A 14,895-nucleotide genomic window follows, 5' to 3' on the forward strand; every position below is an offset into this window, starting at 1 on the left:
GGGATAACGTCTGTCGGGTCAACTAGTTTTCAAATAAATTTTGATAGATGTCTTGTTAGAAAAAACCAAAGACATTAGACAGTATTAGTTACAAACCGGACATTGGTAACAAAGTGCTCCAAAAATTATTGGTGATGTCGTTGTCTTATTTGAAACTAGCTTCCGCCCGCAGCTTCGCCCGCGTGGATTTCGGACTTCAAAAATGGAGGAGGTGCTCAATTTGTCGGGATGTTTTTTTAATGTATGGTGGTATGCAAGTGGTCCGATTGTCCAATCAGGGTCTGATGATGGGATCCTGGTGAAATCGAAGGAACTTTTAACCATTAAGGTTGCACACGCGACGGAAGCTTAAACAATGGAGTAACTTCTCCCGTTTTCCCAACATTTCCCTTCACTGCTCTGCTCCTATTAATTGTAGCGTGATAAAAAGTATACTATAACCAGCTCAGGAGTATGAAAAATAATTGTACCAAGTTTCGTTAAAATCCGTCGAGTAGTTTTTGTTTCTATAACGGTTATACAGACAGACAGACAGACAGTATCAGTATCGATCCCTAATCACCCCCTGATAGTTATTTTGGAAATATATTTCATGTACAGAATTGACCTCTCTACAGATTTATTATAAGTATAGATGTGTGTGTGGTAAAATATCAAAGCGTCCTTAAACATTAAAAACGAGCAAATCACGCTATAGAAAAATATGAAGTATTTTACATTGGTGTTTTTCTATTTCACTGTAAATGTAATTTTATTGTCGCATAAGCGTAATGTAAGGTATAACAATCTTCCCAATGCCCGTCCTATACGAGTATAAACTTAGAAGTCTTTGAAAAAACAGAGCACGAAGACAGCGGGATTATAATGTTACGTGCCCTGAGGATAGCTCGCCGATGGTTCCATTTTTTTAATTGTATATACCAGAAAACTAACAAGCGGGTTACCTTTTATAGTAAAGTCCATTGATCATTAAAAGCAATGATTAGATTAATTAAATATATACAGCGCAACTTCTACATTTAAGAAATCTACTTCACATTGGATTGAATTAAGTTCGGCGAATCGTTGGGGCAGCAGCGTTAGTGACCTCTGTCTAATGTCTACCCAGTAATAAAAAATAATAATAATATCAGCCCTGTATTATATACTTGCCCACTGCTGAGCACGGGCCTCCTCTACTACTGAGAGGGATTAGGCCTTAGTCCACCACACTGGCCTAGTGCGGATTGTCTACCCAGTACAGCCAAAATATAATCACAACCAGAGGATTGGTGATGCTATAGATATCGAGCATCCGGGAACTACACTGACAATATAAAACGCAATAACAAACTTACAACTCCACATTGAACATGAGATCCTGGTACATAATTATACCAAACCTTTATATCTGAATATAAAAGAAGTTTCGAGACCTATAATTATCAATAAATCATACGCGCGTAATATCCTGCAATTAAAATGTTTGCGTGAACGCATTTAGACGTTCAATCAGTGTTAAAAATAATCCGGGAATGCACTGACCGGATTCACCCACGCCCCTGTCTTTACTCAGTATACGTTTAATGTTACCCGACGTTCCTGGTTTGCGAAAGCTTTATCTATTGCCATTGGAAAATTAAAAAAGAAACCAACGTTATTATAAGGTTTATTAAACCTCATAATATAAATCTCGACTTTAATCATCATTTTCGACATTCATTTAATAAAATTGGATAAATAGTTCACATATACTTAGGTTGAAAATCTAAAGTCTGTTTAGATCCATTGACTTCTTTAGACCTCGCTAATACACTCGAATAAGACGTTGATTTTGGATATTGTCTTACGAAGAACTAAAACTAAGTAAACTGTAAACCATCTCACACGAACCTCTCTAAAAATAATTTTACAATTCTTATTGCAGAGTTAAAATGCGAGCTTGCGGCAGCGTACAAGGAGTCGGAGCTGGTGAGGCAGAGGAGTCGCTCGCTGGAGGAAGAGCTGACAGCCGCGAGGGGATGCTCCGCGGAGCTGGCCGACCAGCTGCACAGGCGGAACGGTACGTGAAGACTTCAGCAAGCTAATGACGACGAGATACTGCTTTTCTTAATTCATTGAATGACAAGACGACCATGTACTCCTGATGATAAACGTCTGATTTGCCTATAAATGGTAGCAGCATTCATTTCATTTCAGAACAATATATGAAACTGCTGTTAGACGACTGGAAAGTTGTATTAACTATTTTATGATTGTTTTCAGATGAATCGTTGCGTCAAATCCGGGCTGAACTGGAAGATGCCCAGTCGCAGCGGGCGGAGCTGGAGTCGCGGGTGCTGGCCCTGGAGCAGGACAAGAGTAGACTTGAACAGGAAAAGGTCCTACAGGAGCAGAAGGCGCAAGAGGTAAGGGTTAAAGAGATTGCATCAGATTAGGGCTGAGCAAAAATTTACATCTAACTCGAAAAACATTAGAGCAGGTTAAACAAGTTCTCTCCAGGAATTGAAGACGTAAGAAAAGAAGTTATTGTGTAATAAGCATTGATTTAGATCAGGCTCGAACAAAATGGTCTATGGTACCGAAGGCAGTTATGAAATTAATATAATGGAATATTACACAGATATAAGATGCTAATGAATGTGTTTTTACAACTTCCAAATGCCATTCATTTGTATTTTAGCATAGTTTGCGAGCACCAATTATCTAGTTTTCTAATTATAACTTTACAGGCACTAGCAGCGGCAGAGGCTAACACGGCGAAATGGCGTCTCGCGCACGAGGCGGCGCGCTCGCAGGCCGCCGCCCGCGCCGAGCGCATGCTGGCCGACTGCGAGTGGAAGATGCGCGAGCTAGAGAAGAAGGCCAGGGACGCAGAGAAACAGAAGAAAGAGGTATTACATCATTTTTGCACCTAGTGCATCTGATATGTTTTGTATCCGATAACCATCGTACACAACATAGTGCAAAATCCGCCATAGTATAGCAAAAGAAGGTTCTTTTGATTGTTTCTCCATCAAGGTCAACATAATTCTGACTACTTTCAAAAGTTTTCCATTCATTAACATTATAACGACATTTCATATGGTGTTTTACTCGAATATTACCGGAATATATACCACCATTTTCACCTTTAAAGAACATAAAAAAGAACTGTATCTATTTCCAGCTTGCAGAGACAGTAGAACAGTTGAAGGAAGCTCCAAAGCCGACACCATCACATGTTGCGGAGCTGCAGCAGCTGCGAGGATTGGCGACGGAGCAGCAGCGCTCAGTTCAGGCCCTCACGCTGCAACTGCAGCGGGTGGAGACGCGCGAGGAAGCGCTCAAGCTCGAGGTGCATCGACTGAAGGAACTGTTAGAGAGAGAAACAGTTAGCGGGAAGGAGAAGGAAGAGAGGCACCAGAAGGTAAGATTCTTTTATCAAATATATTCTATGATACGTTTCTACATATTGAAATATATAAACTTATAATGTGAGAATAAAGTAAAATAAAATAGATGTAAATAGCTTGATGTAAATCATACATACGTACCTCAAGGTCGCCTATAGGAACTAAATACGCCATCTGTGGCGTTCGACCTGAATTTTAGAGGACTTCATCTTTTTAAAAGAATAGACGACATTATGCATGTTTTACGTGGAGGTACAGGATTCTCAATTTCCAACATCAATTCATGCAAAATTTTACTAAAACATAAACACGAAGTACCAGGCTGCCATAAACCAAAACAACCTCATCAGGTATTAAAGCAACTGGAGGAGCAACACAGCAAGGCCGTGGAGGGTATAAAGGCGGAGCAGGCGGCGGCGGCGGCGGCGACGCGCGCCGCGCTCGAGCGCGCACACGCCGAGCGAACACGTGCTGCGCTCGCGCAGCTGCGGCAGGAGGCAGAGCACGAGGCCAAGAACGCGGACCGGAAGCTGCGGGAGGTCACCACGCGGGTGAGGACGATCAGGAGATTTTGTGGATTCAAGACTTGCCGAAATGGGTTTAATAATTTAAGTGTCTAGGATGTTAATAGCCAATACCGACCGATCCAAACAATTATTTCCAAATCGTTCCTATCTTTCTATTTAATAATTTCGTCGTGGGATAATAACAGATTTCTGTTTCTTGAGACTCAGCGAGCTTCACTGCTCGGTGTCAAATGCGTGCCACTTATCCTGGCTTACAGGAGTTGTAGTGGTGGGTGTTAGGGAGGGAAGGAGGCTATAACCTCGACCGATCTGGTACTTTAAAAATTGGTCAATTCGACGAATAATTAAAACTCCAACTAAAAATTTACTTAAATATATTGATGATAATTTTCTAGTTCGAGAACCTGAAAGAAGTGCTGGCGAGTAAAGAGGCGCAGTTCGAGCACGCCATCGCGGAGGCGCACAGCAAGGCCGACTGGGACATCCTGCAGCTGCGCCACCTGCTGGACAAGGCTGACATCACCTACGCCAACAACATCGAGCAGCTCACGGAGAGATTCGAGAAGGAGAAAGGTCAGCACTATAAAAGGGACACAGCAATCAAACACGAGTGCCGGGATTAGACTGGTTTATTCACTCATGTAGTTTACGCCGGTAGATCAAAATAATTTTACAATTGAGTACAATATCATATTGACAAGTACCTTCTAAAGAGTTTTGATGATTTAGAACTTCAAATGTGTTAACTGTAATAAAAAATATCTAAGTAATTATATTAGGTAGGTATTTATAGATTTGCTAGTGGGAGGGTATACTAGAATCCATAGCAATAATAATTAATCTTTGATGTTATTTTCCTAAGATATTAGATCTGCTATCGAAAAAGACGAAAATCGATTCTTTGTTTCCAGAAACTCTCATAGAAGAATGGTCGCAGAAGTTAAAAGAAGTAGAAGATGAAGCTGCGACAGCGGCTGACGAAGCGAAGAAGCTTCTAGAATCCACCAGAGCGAAGCTGGTCGCTGAGAGAGTTGACCAGGTCAACAAACTGAAAGAGAAACATCGACAAGAGATGGGTAAGTGTCCACCACATTGAGAAAAAAATATGATGGAAAGAATATTTTTTGGTATTTTGCTAAAAATATTGCCTCATTCTACTACTTCTGAAGACCAGCTTAAGCAAGGCATCAGATTTTCAATGAGATTGTAATGTATGTGTGATGAGGTTGTGATGTAATTCACCTGATGATAAGTAAGAAGGCTCCAGTAGAATTGTATAATCTATGAAATATACTAAAAGCAACGAATGGACAAAATACGAATGTCCAAAATTCTACTTCTTCGTGTCTCTTTGAATATATTCTTATTATTACTTAATGATCTCTTTTAAATATATTCTTATTATATAATTTTTGAAGATTTTTGCCGTATCGTTTTCCTATACGCCCCCCCCCCCCCGTCCCCCTCCAAGACTTATGTAACTCTAAAGCGACAATTTTTTTTGTAATCACAATTATTTCACGCAAAATACTGGAAAATCGCTAAAATACCTTTGTTATTGTTTTAAAAAAAATAAACCGATTTTACATAACGTTTTACAAGACCCGCCCCCCCCAAATTGCGTTAAGTAATACTTGAACGGCCCCTAAGTCAAAAATATCCACGAAATCTACGTGCACCAGTTACATCTTTGTGAATTGACTTAAGAGTACTATTATCCAAAATTGGCTGTCGACCAGGAGGATAAAGTAGTCACACTCCTGGACACCACAGTGTTGCCAACGAAAAAATGAACCATAAAATAAGCGTCCTTTGCAGACGATCAGTGGGAACAGTTCATGACGGACAAGGAGAACTGCCTCGCGCGCATGAAGATGGAGTGCCGACAGGAGGGCGAGGAGGAGAGGGTCAAGAGGGAGAAGGAACTGCTGGAGGAGATCGCTGGTACGTATGGGAGATTGCTTGAGATGTGTGGAGTGTGGGCCAGTGTGTAATGAGTAGGTCATCTTATAATGGAAGGTTCAATAGCATGGATCTAGTGAAATCGTTTTTATTTACAATCGTATTTTGGAATCTATATTACATGTAGTTATTTTGAAGCATTACACTATCATCATTTTGAAAACATATGTTTTAATATTGCAAAAGCAACGGTTCATTACAACCTTATTCTTGTTAACTCATTACATTATATTGGTGTATGTAGTTACAAAATCAGCTTTATTAAATTGTCACAAAAACTTATATCCACAACCAAAAAAAAAAAATAACATCTGTCAAAATATTCAAATTTCGAATAACCTCTAAAACAACGAGTTGTTCGATAATGTTCCAGAGTTGAAGTCTCAAGTGCAGTCCAAGTCGCTTGACTTCGACAACCTGGCGGTGAGAGCGGCCGCGTGTGGCCGCACGCTCGCCGTCACCGAGCAAGAGCTCAGGTAAGAACCTTCTAGAACACGCATGATGTATATATGTACAGTGTATATAGTGATAGAGGGAGACAGCGATAGATATAATGATGTATACAGTTACAATAAATCCGCAACTACTAGCAAATAATATATATTTTTTTTTTGTAAATTTATAATCTAGATCAATTTGGAACATTTCGAACAATATGGAATTAGTAAATCTATTGCTTTCTCCCTTTTAAGTACCCTTTATTACCACAATAAGAATTTTCACACGTAACCTGACGCTAACTTCACACCCGAACGGAACTGGTAGCAAAATTTGCTCCTAAGAAAGTCTAATCTAGATTTTTTTAAAGACTAATCATTAACGAAATATTGCCTTTTGGACAAATTCGGCTACCAACGCATGACCAAATTCGTAGCTAACTTCGTGCAATATCATATCATTATAGAGATGTTGTGAATGTGTGCGGATGCCATTTATACACATGAATTTGCGTGAGTGCGCGTGTATACTCGTATTCAGGCTGATTGGTGCGTGTTTGCCCGTGTGCAAACACGTGTGCATCCGTGTTACTCGAGGTGTGTTTACAAGGCCAGTGTGAATAAAAGAGCATACACGAGCAACAGCATAACTAATATAATAATGTGGTTAATATTAGAATTGTAATGGGGTATCGATGGGTCGGTGTAATGCAGTTTCTGCAACATCTTTATTATAAGCAATAAGGGTTATGGAAGCAATATCTTAGGATAATGATATATGTTTATGCGAATGTTAAACATTGAAATTAAACTATCTTTTACTGAGGCGTTGTTTCAAAAGTCAAAGTTACAATATCTGCATACATTTAACAATTATAAAAAAATATTTTGAATTTCATACCCCCTATACCCCCAAGGGGGAGTCCTTGATCAAAAAGATGACAGTCTTTAAAACGTCGGGAGAAAATTTTAATATAAAAATCCGCGATAAAATCCGAAAAATATATTTTTTTTATATGTTACGCTTTTGTTTATATATATTATGACTTAAGGTCAAAATATGTATAAACAAAAGCGTAATAGTCTACACAATCCTTGACCATCATAGGCTAACGAAAGTAGAAAGGGAAATAAAGTCTTTTTATGGCACAGGGGATAGTTCCCCTGTGCCATAAACTACTACTACTATTTGGTAGTCCAAATAGTGCACCTGATAACTGACTGCCACTACCAAGAAAAATGAGCGCATTTACAACCTTTTATGACCTCAAAGGAAAGTAATAAGGTTTAGAGAAAGGAAGGAGTTTGTGCCAATTCAATGACTTCTACGCGTTGAGATATTTTTATAACACCTAGCGTGTGTCACACGTTAGCGTTGCTCGATTAGAAACACAATAGGTGTGGGCGCCGCAGTCATCGTAATATCATCTAACTACGTAATGTTTAATCAATGATATGCGGTGGGCAAGTAAAGTTGCAATTACATCGATAGGTGAATATACTATCCTGCTGCACGGGTATTTTATACTATTGAGAAAGATTAGGCCTAAGTCCACCACGCTGGCTTAGTGCGAGTTGACAGACTTTACATAAGTTCAAAATTCCTATAGAGAACTCAGATATGCAGGTTTCCTCTCGGTGTTTTCCTTCACCGTTAAAGCAAGCGATAATACACAAAGAATACACACAAAACTTCAGAGAAGTCAGAGGTGCTTGCTTTTAGGTTTTGATCCTACGGGCATTCGTCTGAGCACTGCGTTCGACTCCCAACTAGGCTATCGCCGCTTTATAATTTTATATAATTGGTATTTAACATTTAAATAATTAAAAGATTATCAAATAAAAAATAAGCGGGAAATGATAAGATATTGCTTCCATAACTCAATCCCTTGTCTACTTACCAACCTTAATGAAATTAAATGTTGGATCCGATATTAAGTAATATTAGAGTTGATCAAATGTTGGAACCAATGTTTAATGCAAAATAAATCACTGATCACATAAATATTAACAGAACATACAAAAATCATTTAAATCATTCATATCATGCGCAAATACGTCCAAAAGGCAGTATTTTAATAAAATATTTGTAATATTCCATATTTCTTGTGAACTCATAATTTTTTAAACGAATTTGCTTTTGTTTCTTTTTTTTAACTGGACAACCCCCATTTCGGGAGAGGCTTTTAGACGTTTAATCCACAATCCTTGAATATTATATTATACCTGTAGAATATGTTCTACTAGGCAAATAAATTGTCCGATTTCTCATAATTTGAATCTTAATACTCCTAAAAATGGATTGGTTGTTTAAGATTGTTTAGATAATCCTGATTGCATTAGTTACAAGTCCGCTCAACCTTTCAAGGATAAAAGTGTGTGCTTATGTTAAAATGTACTTAATGGCTCTTTTATATATTGACACGACAAGGTGCACATGATGGCAAATGGAGTGGGGTCCAATAGAATGTCGACTGACGAGAGTTGATTAACCCTCGACAGTCGACACAATTATGCCGGCCTATTGGAACCGGATATACACAGGCTGTTCCCGGACTTACACATTTACGCGGTCCACTATGACGGGTTTTAAAACATTGTGTACAGTGGTCGCAATACGGGCGGATATAAAACATATCCTACCACCAGCAAAACTTAACGTTCATTGTAGGTTTACCCAGGAATTTCATTAACTTAAGTAAATAGATTATTTACACACTGACGCCTTTTATTCCCGAAGAGGTAGACAGAGGCGAAACTGGTGCACTCACTTTCTGTCGTGTGTATTCCGTCCTATGTGATAGGGGGCAAGCCAATCCATAGCGAGCACAAATTCCAAACTCCGGACTGATACTGAGTAGAAAACCCAATATCACTTTGCCCAACCCGGGGATCGAACGCGAGACCTCAGCATTTCAGTCGTATCGTACTGCAACTACGCCACTAGTAGACAGATTATAATTACTAGCAATAAGATATAAATACACCGTGCAAAACCTTATATAGCATAGGTTAAATTTAGGATCCCTCCGCCCGTTTTCACAAACGTTACATAGCTAAATACGAAGCAAAGCTATAATAAGTCTGTCTCTCAGTACTTCGCATAGGCATAGAGCGCTGTGATTGGCTTATATTGAGATACAACTTTACTGTACTCGGAAGTCAGATAAACAAAGCTGAACAACGCCAAAGAAAACTATGAAATAGGGTAGTTGTCGACCTTTTTTTTAAATACATTTTATCAAAAATGTATTTCATCCAAAATCTTTCGGAAAAAGAATGATTAAAATCCACTATAAAAGAAATATTATAATTTGGTGGAAAGGGAAGCTGTCAAATTACAATAATATTGAAACGTGACGTCACCCAATCCCTCCAGCCATAACGCTGCGTAAGTGAGAGAAGGACAGCACGATATCTCCATCACGCCACACTTTTACTCACACTATTATTTTCTTTTACATATAAAATAATAAACCAAATCAAACATAGGAAACTACCCTATTGCTGAGATTATGCGTTTGGGCTTCATAGTATTGTTTTTGAAGACGGGTGCTACTGTACAGACATCTTAAAAATCGTGCCGTATTCTAAAGTGGCCATGATATAGTAGTCCTGGGGATTAACGATTCCTAGCAACGAATAAATTTTAAACAAATGATTATTCCCATTTTGTATAATTTTCCTGTCTTGTGAGGTAGATTTGAATCTCCCTTTAACAATTATACGTTCCCTATACATTTAGATCCATATCAAGGCAAAAAAGTATATTTTTTATTGCCTATCCTTATTTTTTTACTCTGTGGATGGCTTATCGCGTATACCATATTAATGCATATCACAATTAGTTCCATTTAGATAAGATCAACACGCTTAATTTAGAACATTGAAATACCAGGGCACATACTAAAATACCTACTTAAAATAATATGTGCAAAAGAAAATTCGTGATTGTGACGCCATATTGGCGTTTTGACAGCTGCAGCACGCTCGGCGCGCTGCTATTGGCGGTGGGCGCATGCGCGGTGTCCGGCTCGCTCCGTCTCGCTCTGGCGGCGCTGCTCCTCTCACTCGCACTCGTGTGTTACACGCACGTTACCAACCGCAGAGATGCTAAAAATATTAACAAATAGATTGATATACGGTAACTTTGTAATTTGAATTTTGAATGTGAGATAATTGTAATTTTTTATATACCTACTTAAATTTATTTGAAACCAAAGACTGTAAAGTTTGACTAAAACACATTGTATTAAATTTAAAAGCAAAATTGTTTCGTAGCATTATAATCACCAGCATCCATTTTTATTAAGGTACTGCCATCGTTTGGACTGACGCCATTTCATATCACTATAATATGTACTTTGTACCTACCTACATACATACATGTTTATATCTTTCATACTCTATGTTCATGTTGGTAATTGTTTAATTAATGAAAATTATATCATTAACGTATAAGTCAGGAAACTCGTCAAAAAAATATTCACATTTTTTACAATTAATAATTGTCTAATAACTATCTCCACACAAGATATACGTAACAAAATATCATGTAACGACATAATATATCGTCATTTCGACATTACTTTACTTAATGAAACCAAATATTTGTCTAGAAGTGTAAATTTCAAACAAAATAAGTATTAATAAATAGTAATTTCAACTTTACTCGCTCTAATGCCACTACTACCACTTTAAGAAAATTCATCACAGTGACACTTACAGTCAGAAATACACTCACACCAAATTCGCACTAAACTACAAAATTATCGAAAAATCAAAAAAGTAAAACTGGGATTTGGTAAAAATATTCGTTACACATTAATTTTAGCACAATGTTAGAAGAGGTGAAGATGATTATATGGTTTCATTAATAATAATGCAATGTCAAAATGGCCCTGTATATTTCAGCAGATAATAATATATAAAATATGTTTTTACCAAACCTTTTAAGAGTAGGTGTATACCTGAATAACTAAAAAAATACCGCATTTAACATACAAATAAAAAAATAATCATTGTCTTTGCCTTGTTATTGATTAATAATAATAAAGGAGGAGTAAGTATCGAATAAATAAAAACATGTATGCGATAGAAATTCATTCAAATTTAAATAATTCAAAATATAAATAAAATTGTTGTGTCTAGTCATTAAACCAGTCATATTTCAAAACATTATACTTTTTTTTTACCCTCATGTTAAGAAATCGGGTACGCACATGCTCATTCTTTGTCATTGTTGCTTTCAAACATTTGTACCGAAATCATTTGTTTATAATTTTTATAATTTACTAAATAAATGGAAAAAAGTTTAACATTTTTGTAAACTATCTTTTTATTTACGTTTCGGAATATATTATGTACATAATGGACACCAGGAATACCTAACTCATACTTTTTTTTGTTCACGTATCGCACCCAGCGCATTTCTCACCTGTATATTGTCTATCAATTATGGCAGAGCACTTCAAATAAAATAACTAAAATAAATATTTCAGAATTAATAAAATAACAATCCAAACACAAACAGTTAAATATTTGCTAAAGAGTCCTTTATTGTATTCTTTTCTTTTTATATCGAAGTATTTATCTAGGTAATCAGAATTAAACTAATATATACACAAAAAATACTATCATAACCCAAAAAAAAAACACAAATAACCTCTTTTTAATTTCCCCCGTCCACCCCCTACTAACGAATAGAGAGGCGCTCGCGAGGGAGAAAGAGTTGCGAGAGAAGAGAGCAGAAGATGCCGGCAAGCTGAAGCAAGCGGAGAAAGCGTCCAAGGAGCAGGTCGAGCACCTAACGCGAAAGTGTGCATGTCTCAGGAAACTGTGAGTGCGACTTTATGTAACTTTTTGTGTTTTTTGTATATTTATATTTCTATATTTTATACCCGTAGTTCCATATCTGAACTAATTGATGTAGATGTTAAAATTTCTTATGTTTACGCGAATGTTAGACATTGAAATATGTTATAAATATGTTAGACTTTGCAGCCTTCATGGTCTCCCCGTGATCATTAAGGCTGCTCGAAACGTCGGCAGAACATTATTAATACAAAAAACCCGCGATAAAATTGAAGAATGGTTTTATTTCAATTTCAATTGATTTAAATTTTTTGATCATTGAGCGAAGTCCGTCTTTTCGGCTAAACTGTAGAGCCGGTATGCTCATGGTAATTCGACATCTATCAACTAAACATAATGGTAAATGCAAGAAAAAATAGCTTGTACAACTTTGTTCTCAGTTTTGACGACATGCGCGCGCGGCTGACGGCCCGCGAGCGCGCCGCCGAGCAGGACTCCCGCGCCAAAGACAAGGAGCTGCACCAGCTGCGCGGGGAGGTCGCCAGGCTCACCAAGATCCTCGTGGAGCAGAGGTACGGATTTGGCAATGCTAGCTTCTTCTGACCTAAATCTGACTATATTCCTTAAACGAATACTGGCATTCATTTGATAAATGTAAAATTTTGTTTTCCTCAACTAAAATTGACAATACAGAAAATATTTCCAATGAAAGTTACCAATCCATTGATCCATCATCACTATATTATATAAGTTTCTGCTTCGGCACATATTTATTACGGACCTGGCGAGGTGATCTCATTGATGATGATGATGGTAAATGGAGTGGGGTCCGGATAGAATTGTACTAATCTGAAAGTCCAAGTTGATCCTAGAACGCGCCACTATGACGGGTTTTATTTCGAAATGGCTCTCATAAATTCCAAAAACTTCAAGCATCCTTTTCATTCTGCTCCAGCGCCCCATCCCTGGGCGCTAGGACCCGCGCGGACGGCTGCGAGACCGTCTCGCCCGAGGAGCCGGCGAGCAAGCCTGAGCCACAGCGACGCAAGGGTATGTCCAGTTGAACTGTCTAGCAGGTGAGCGCTACACGAACTGGCATGGCGTGGACGGCTAATCACGTTAACCAACAATGTGGAATGACCAAGGACGGTATATCTGTGGGGAGCCAAGTCTTGCTTCTGGATTAGAGCGTTGTTACCAGTCCGTTGAGGTTTGAGTATTCAAAAATCATCTCTATGTACATTATACAAATTAAACACGTCTCTTCGATTTCTTTAGATTGGTCTAAGGTTGTGTGATCTGATTGTTCTCTACAAAAACTTCACTAAAATGCATATTATCATTCCATTAATACTGCATAGAATGAACTTAAAGACACCCTTTTTAGACACCTCCTACATTATTTCTCATATATACAACATAAAATAATCACAATCTCGTACTCCACTGAATACATGAAATATTTCAAGACACAAGCACCGCACACGTTTCTGCGCCTTATTTCTAGCTTTCTGCTTCTTGCTTCTCGAAAATTGTTTGCGTGTCCGCTAGCAGAAGTCGTATACATATTTAGTTTTTTATTTGCACGTATGTACTTCGCAGTAGCTATCGCTTTTTTAATTACAAAATCGCATTTTTAAAACATTTCATAATAATACTTTCTAACTTTCCTTGGTGTCTTTCTTTTTTGAATTTTCAAAATAGACATCAGGCAGTGACGTAGCGTGGATTATCTAGATTTTGTCACCTAAAGCGGACCAAAAATTTAACGCCTAGTGAGAGCATAAACAGGTCCATTTCAACAAAACCAAAAAGCGCCCAAAAGACTCCCCTCAACCCAGCTATCAGTACTTGTAACAAAATATTAAGAGTTCAATTTATTTTACATATTTTGTCGCCCCCTAAAACGGCCGCCCGAAGCGAGCCTGCCACTTCTACTATACTACGTCACTACTACCAGCTTAACGATTATCATAGTTGATGTCATGACTCATCGTACTCTGGTTCATTTGCCCGCGTCACGTTATCATTTCCTAATGTTCTCTATCAAAAATCTCAATTCCATTTTCATTGATGTCATCCTCTAAGAGCTCATTTATTTCTTCTTTACCTCTTTCATTAATTTTGTGTCAAATCTAAAGCAGACTAGAGGCCTTGCAAACATTTCTATTATATTCTCTTACTCTTATTGACTTGAGTTTAGTGTCATTCCCATTTTGTTTTGTTTTCTTGCGTTAACGATTGTACAAAGGCATTTATGGTTAGATTATTAGTTCGCTACGATTACGCGCATCCATAATCGTTGATGTCTCATCCTCTCTCAGTGACCGTCCTTAACCGAGGTTCGTAACCTGTTAGTGGGTTGCAATCAAAATGGGAGTTCAATTTTCAAAGGTTGCGAGTGCCTACAGCGTTCCCCTGAAAGTACAGTGTGTTTGTATAAGCTGGCCCTTGCCAGACTAACCAAGGGTCTTAAAAAAAGGCATTTCGTCTAAGAACCAATGTGTACTATTTCGTAAGAGCATCGTACCTACATACTCCAGATTTGGATATATAGAAAGAACCAAAATCGACTAGAAACGTATGGGGTTAGAGATGATGTCGGTAACCATACCACCAAATGTTTTGGCAAGATGTTGTTTGGATTAATTAACATTTATTAATTAAATGTAACACTGATAGAAATTAACATTGCTATGATTCTAATTTCTAAAATCTTAATACTGTTTCGATTTTATTTTTTTAACCATCTAAACTATAAATGCTTATTAAATATTAACT

At 37.8% G+C, this 14,895-nt stretch overlaps 1 protein-coding gene across 4 annotated transcripts in view; it reads left to right on the forward strand.

The window, feature by feature from the left end:
- The window catches only part of LOC115447152 (myosin-11), a 47,396-nt gene that overhangs the window by 30,084 nt on the left and 2,417 nt on the right, over positions 1–14,895 (forward strand). Inside the window, exons 4-15 of one of the 4 annotated variants that reach the window (XM_030174113.2) lie at positions 1,907–2,041; positions 2,245–2,387; positions 2,712–2,873; positions 3,149–3,388; positions 3,725–3,925; positions 4,297–4,474; positions 4,813–4,977; positions 5,708–5,845; positions 6,237–6,339; positions 12,007–12,138; positions 12,555–12,686; positions 13,070–13,164. In XM_030174113.2, the coding sequence (XP_030029973.2) occupies positions 1,907–2,041; positions 2,245–2,387; positions 2,712–2,873; positions 3,149–3,388; positions 3,725–3,925; positions 4,297–4,474; positions 4,813–4,977; positions 5,708–5,845; positions 6,237–6,339; positions 12,007–12,138; positions 12,555–12,686; positions 13,070–13,164 (1,824 nt within the window). Of the gene's footprint in view, positions 1–1,906; positions 2,042–2,244; positions 2,388–2,711; positions 2,874–3,148; positions 3,389–3,724; positions 3,926–4,296; positions 4,475–4,812; positions 4,978–5,707; positions 5,846–6,236; positions 6,340–10,279; positions 10,445–12,006; positions 12,139–12,554; positions 12,687–13,069; positions 13,191–14,895 lie in introns of those variants that run through there. The other 3 variants (XM_030174116.2, XM_037443221.1, XM_030174117.2) reach the window with 3 other exon arrangements.

Source organism: Manduca sexta, chromosome 26 (genome assembly GCF_014839805.1).
Source record: "Manduca sexta isolate Smith_Timp_Sample1 chromosome 26, JHU_Msex_v1.0, whole genome shotgun sequence".
Taxonomy (NCBI): Eukaryota; Metazoa; Arthropoda; class Insecta; order Lepidoptera; family Sphingidae; genus Manduca; species Manduca sexta.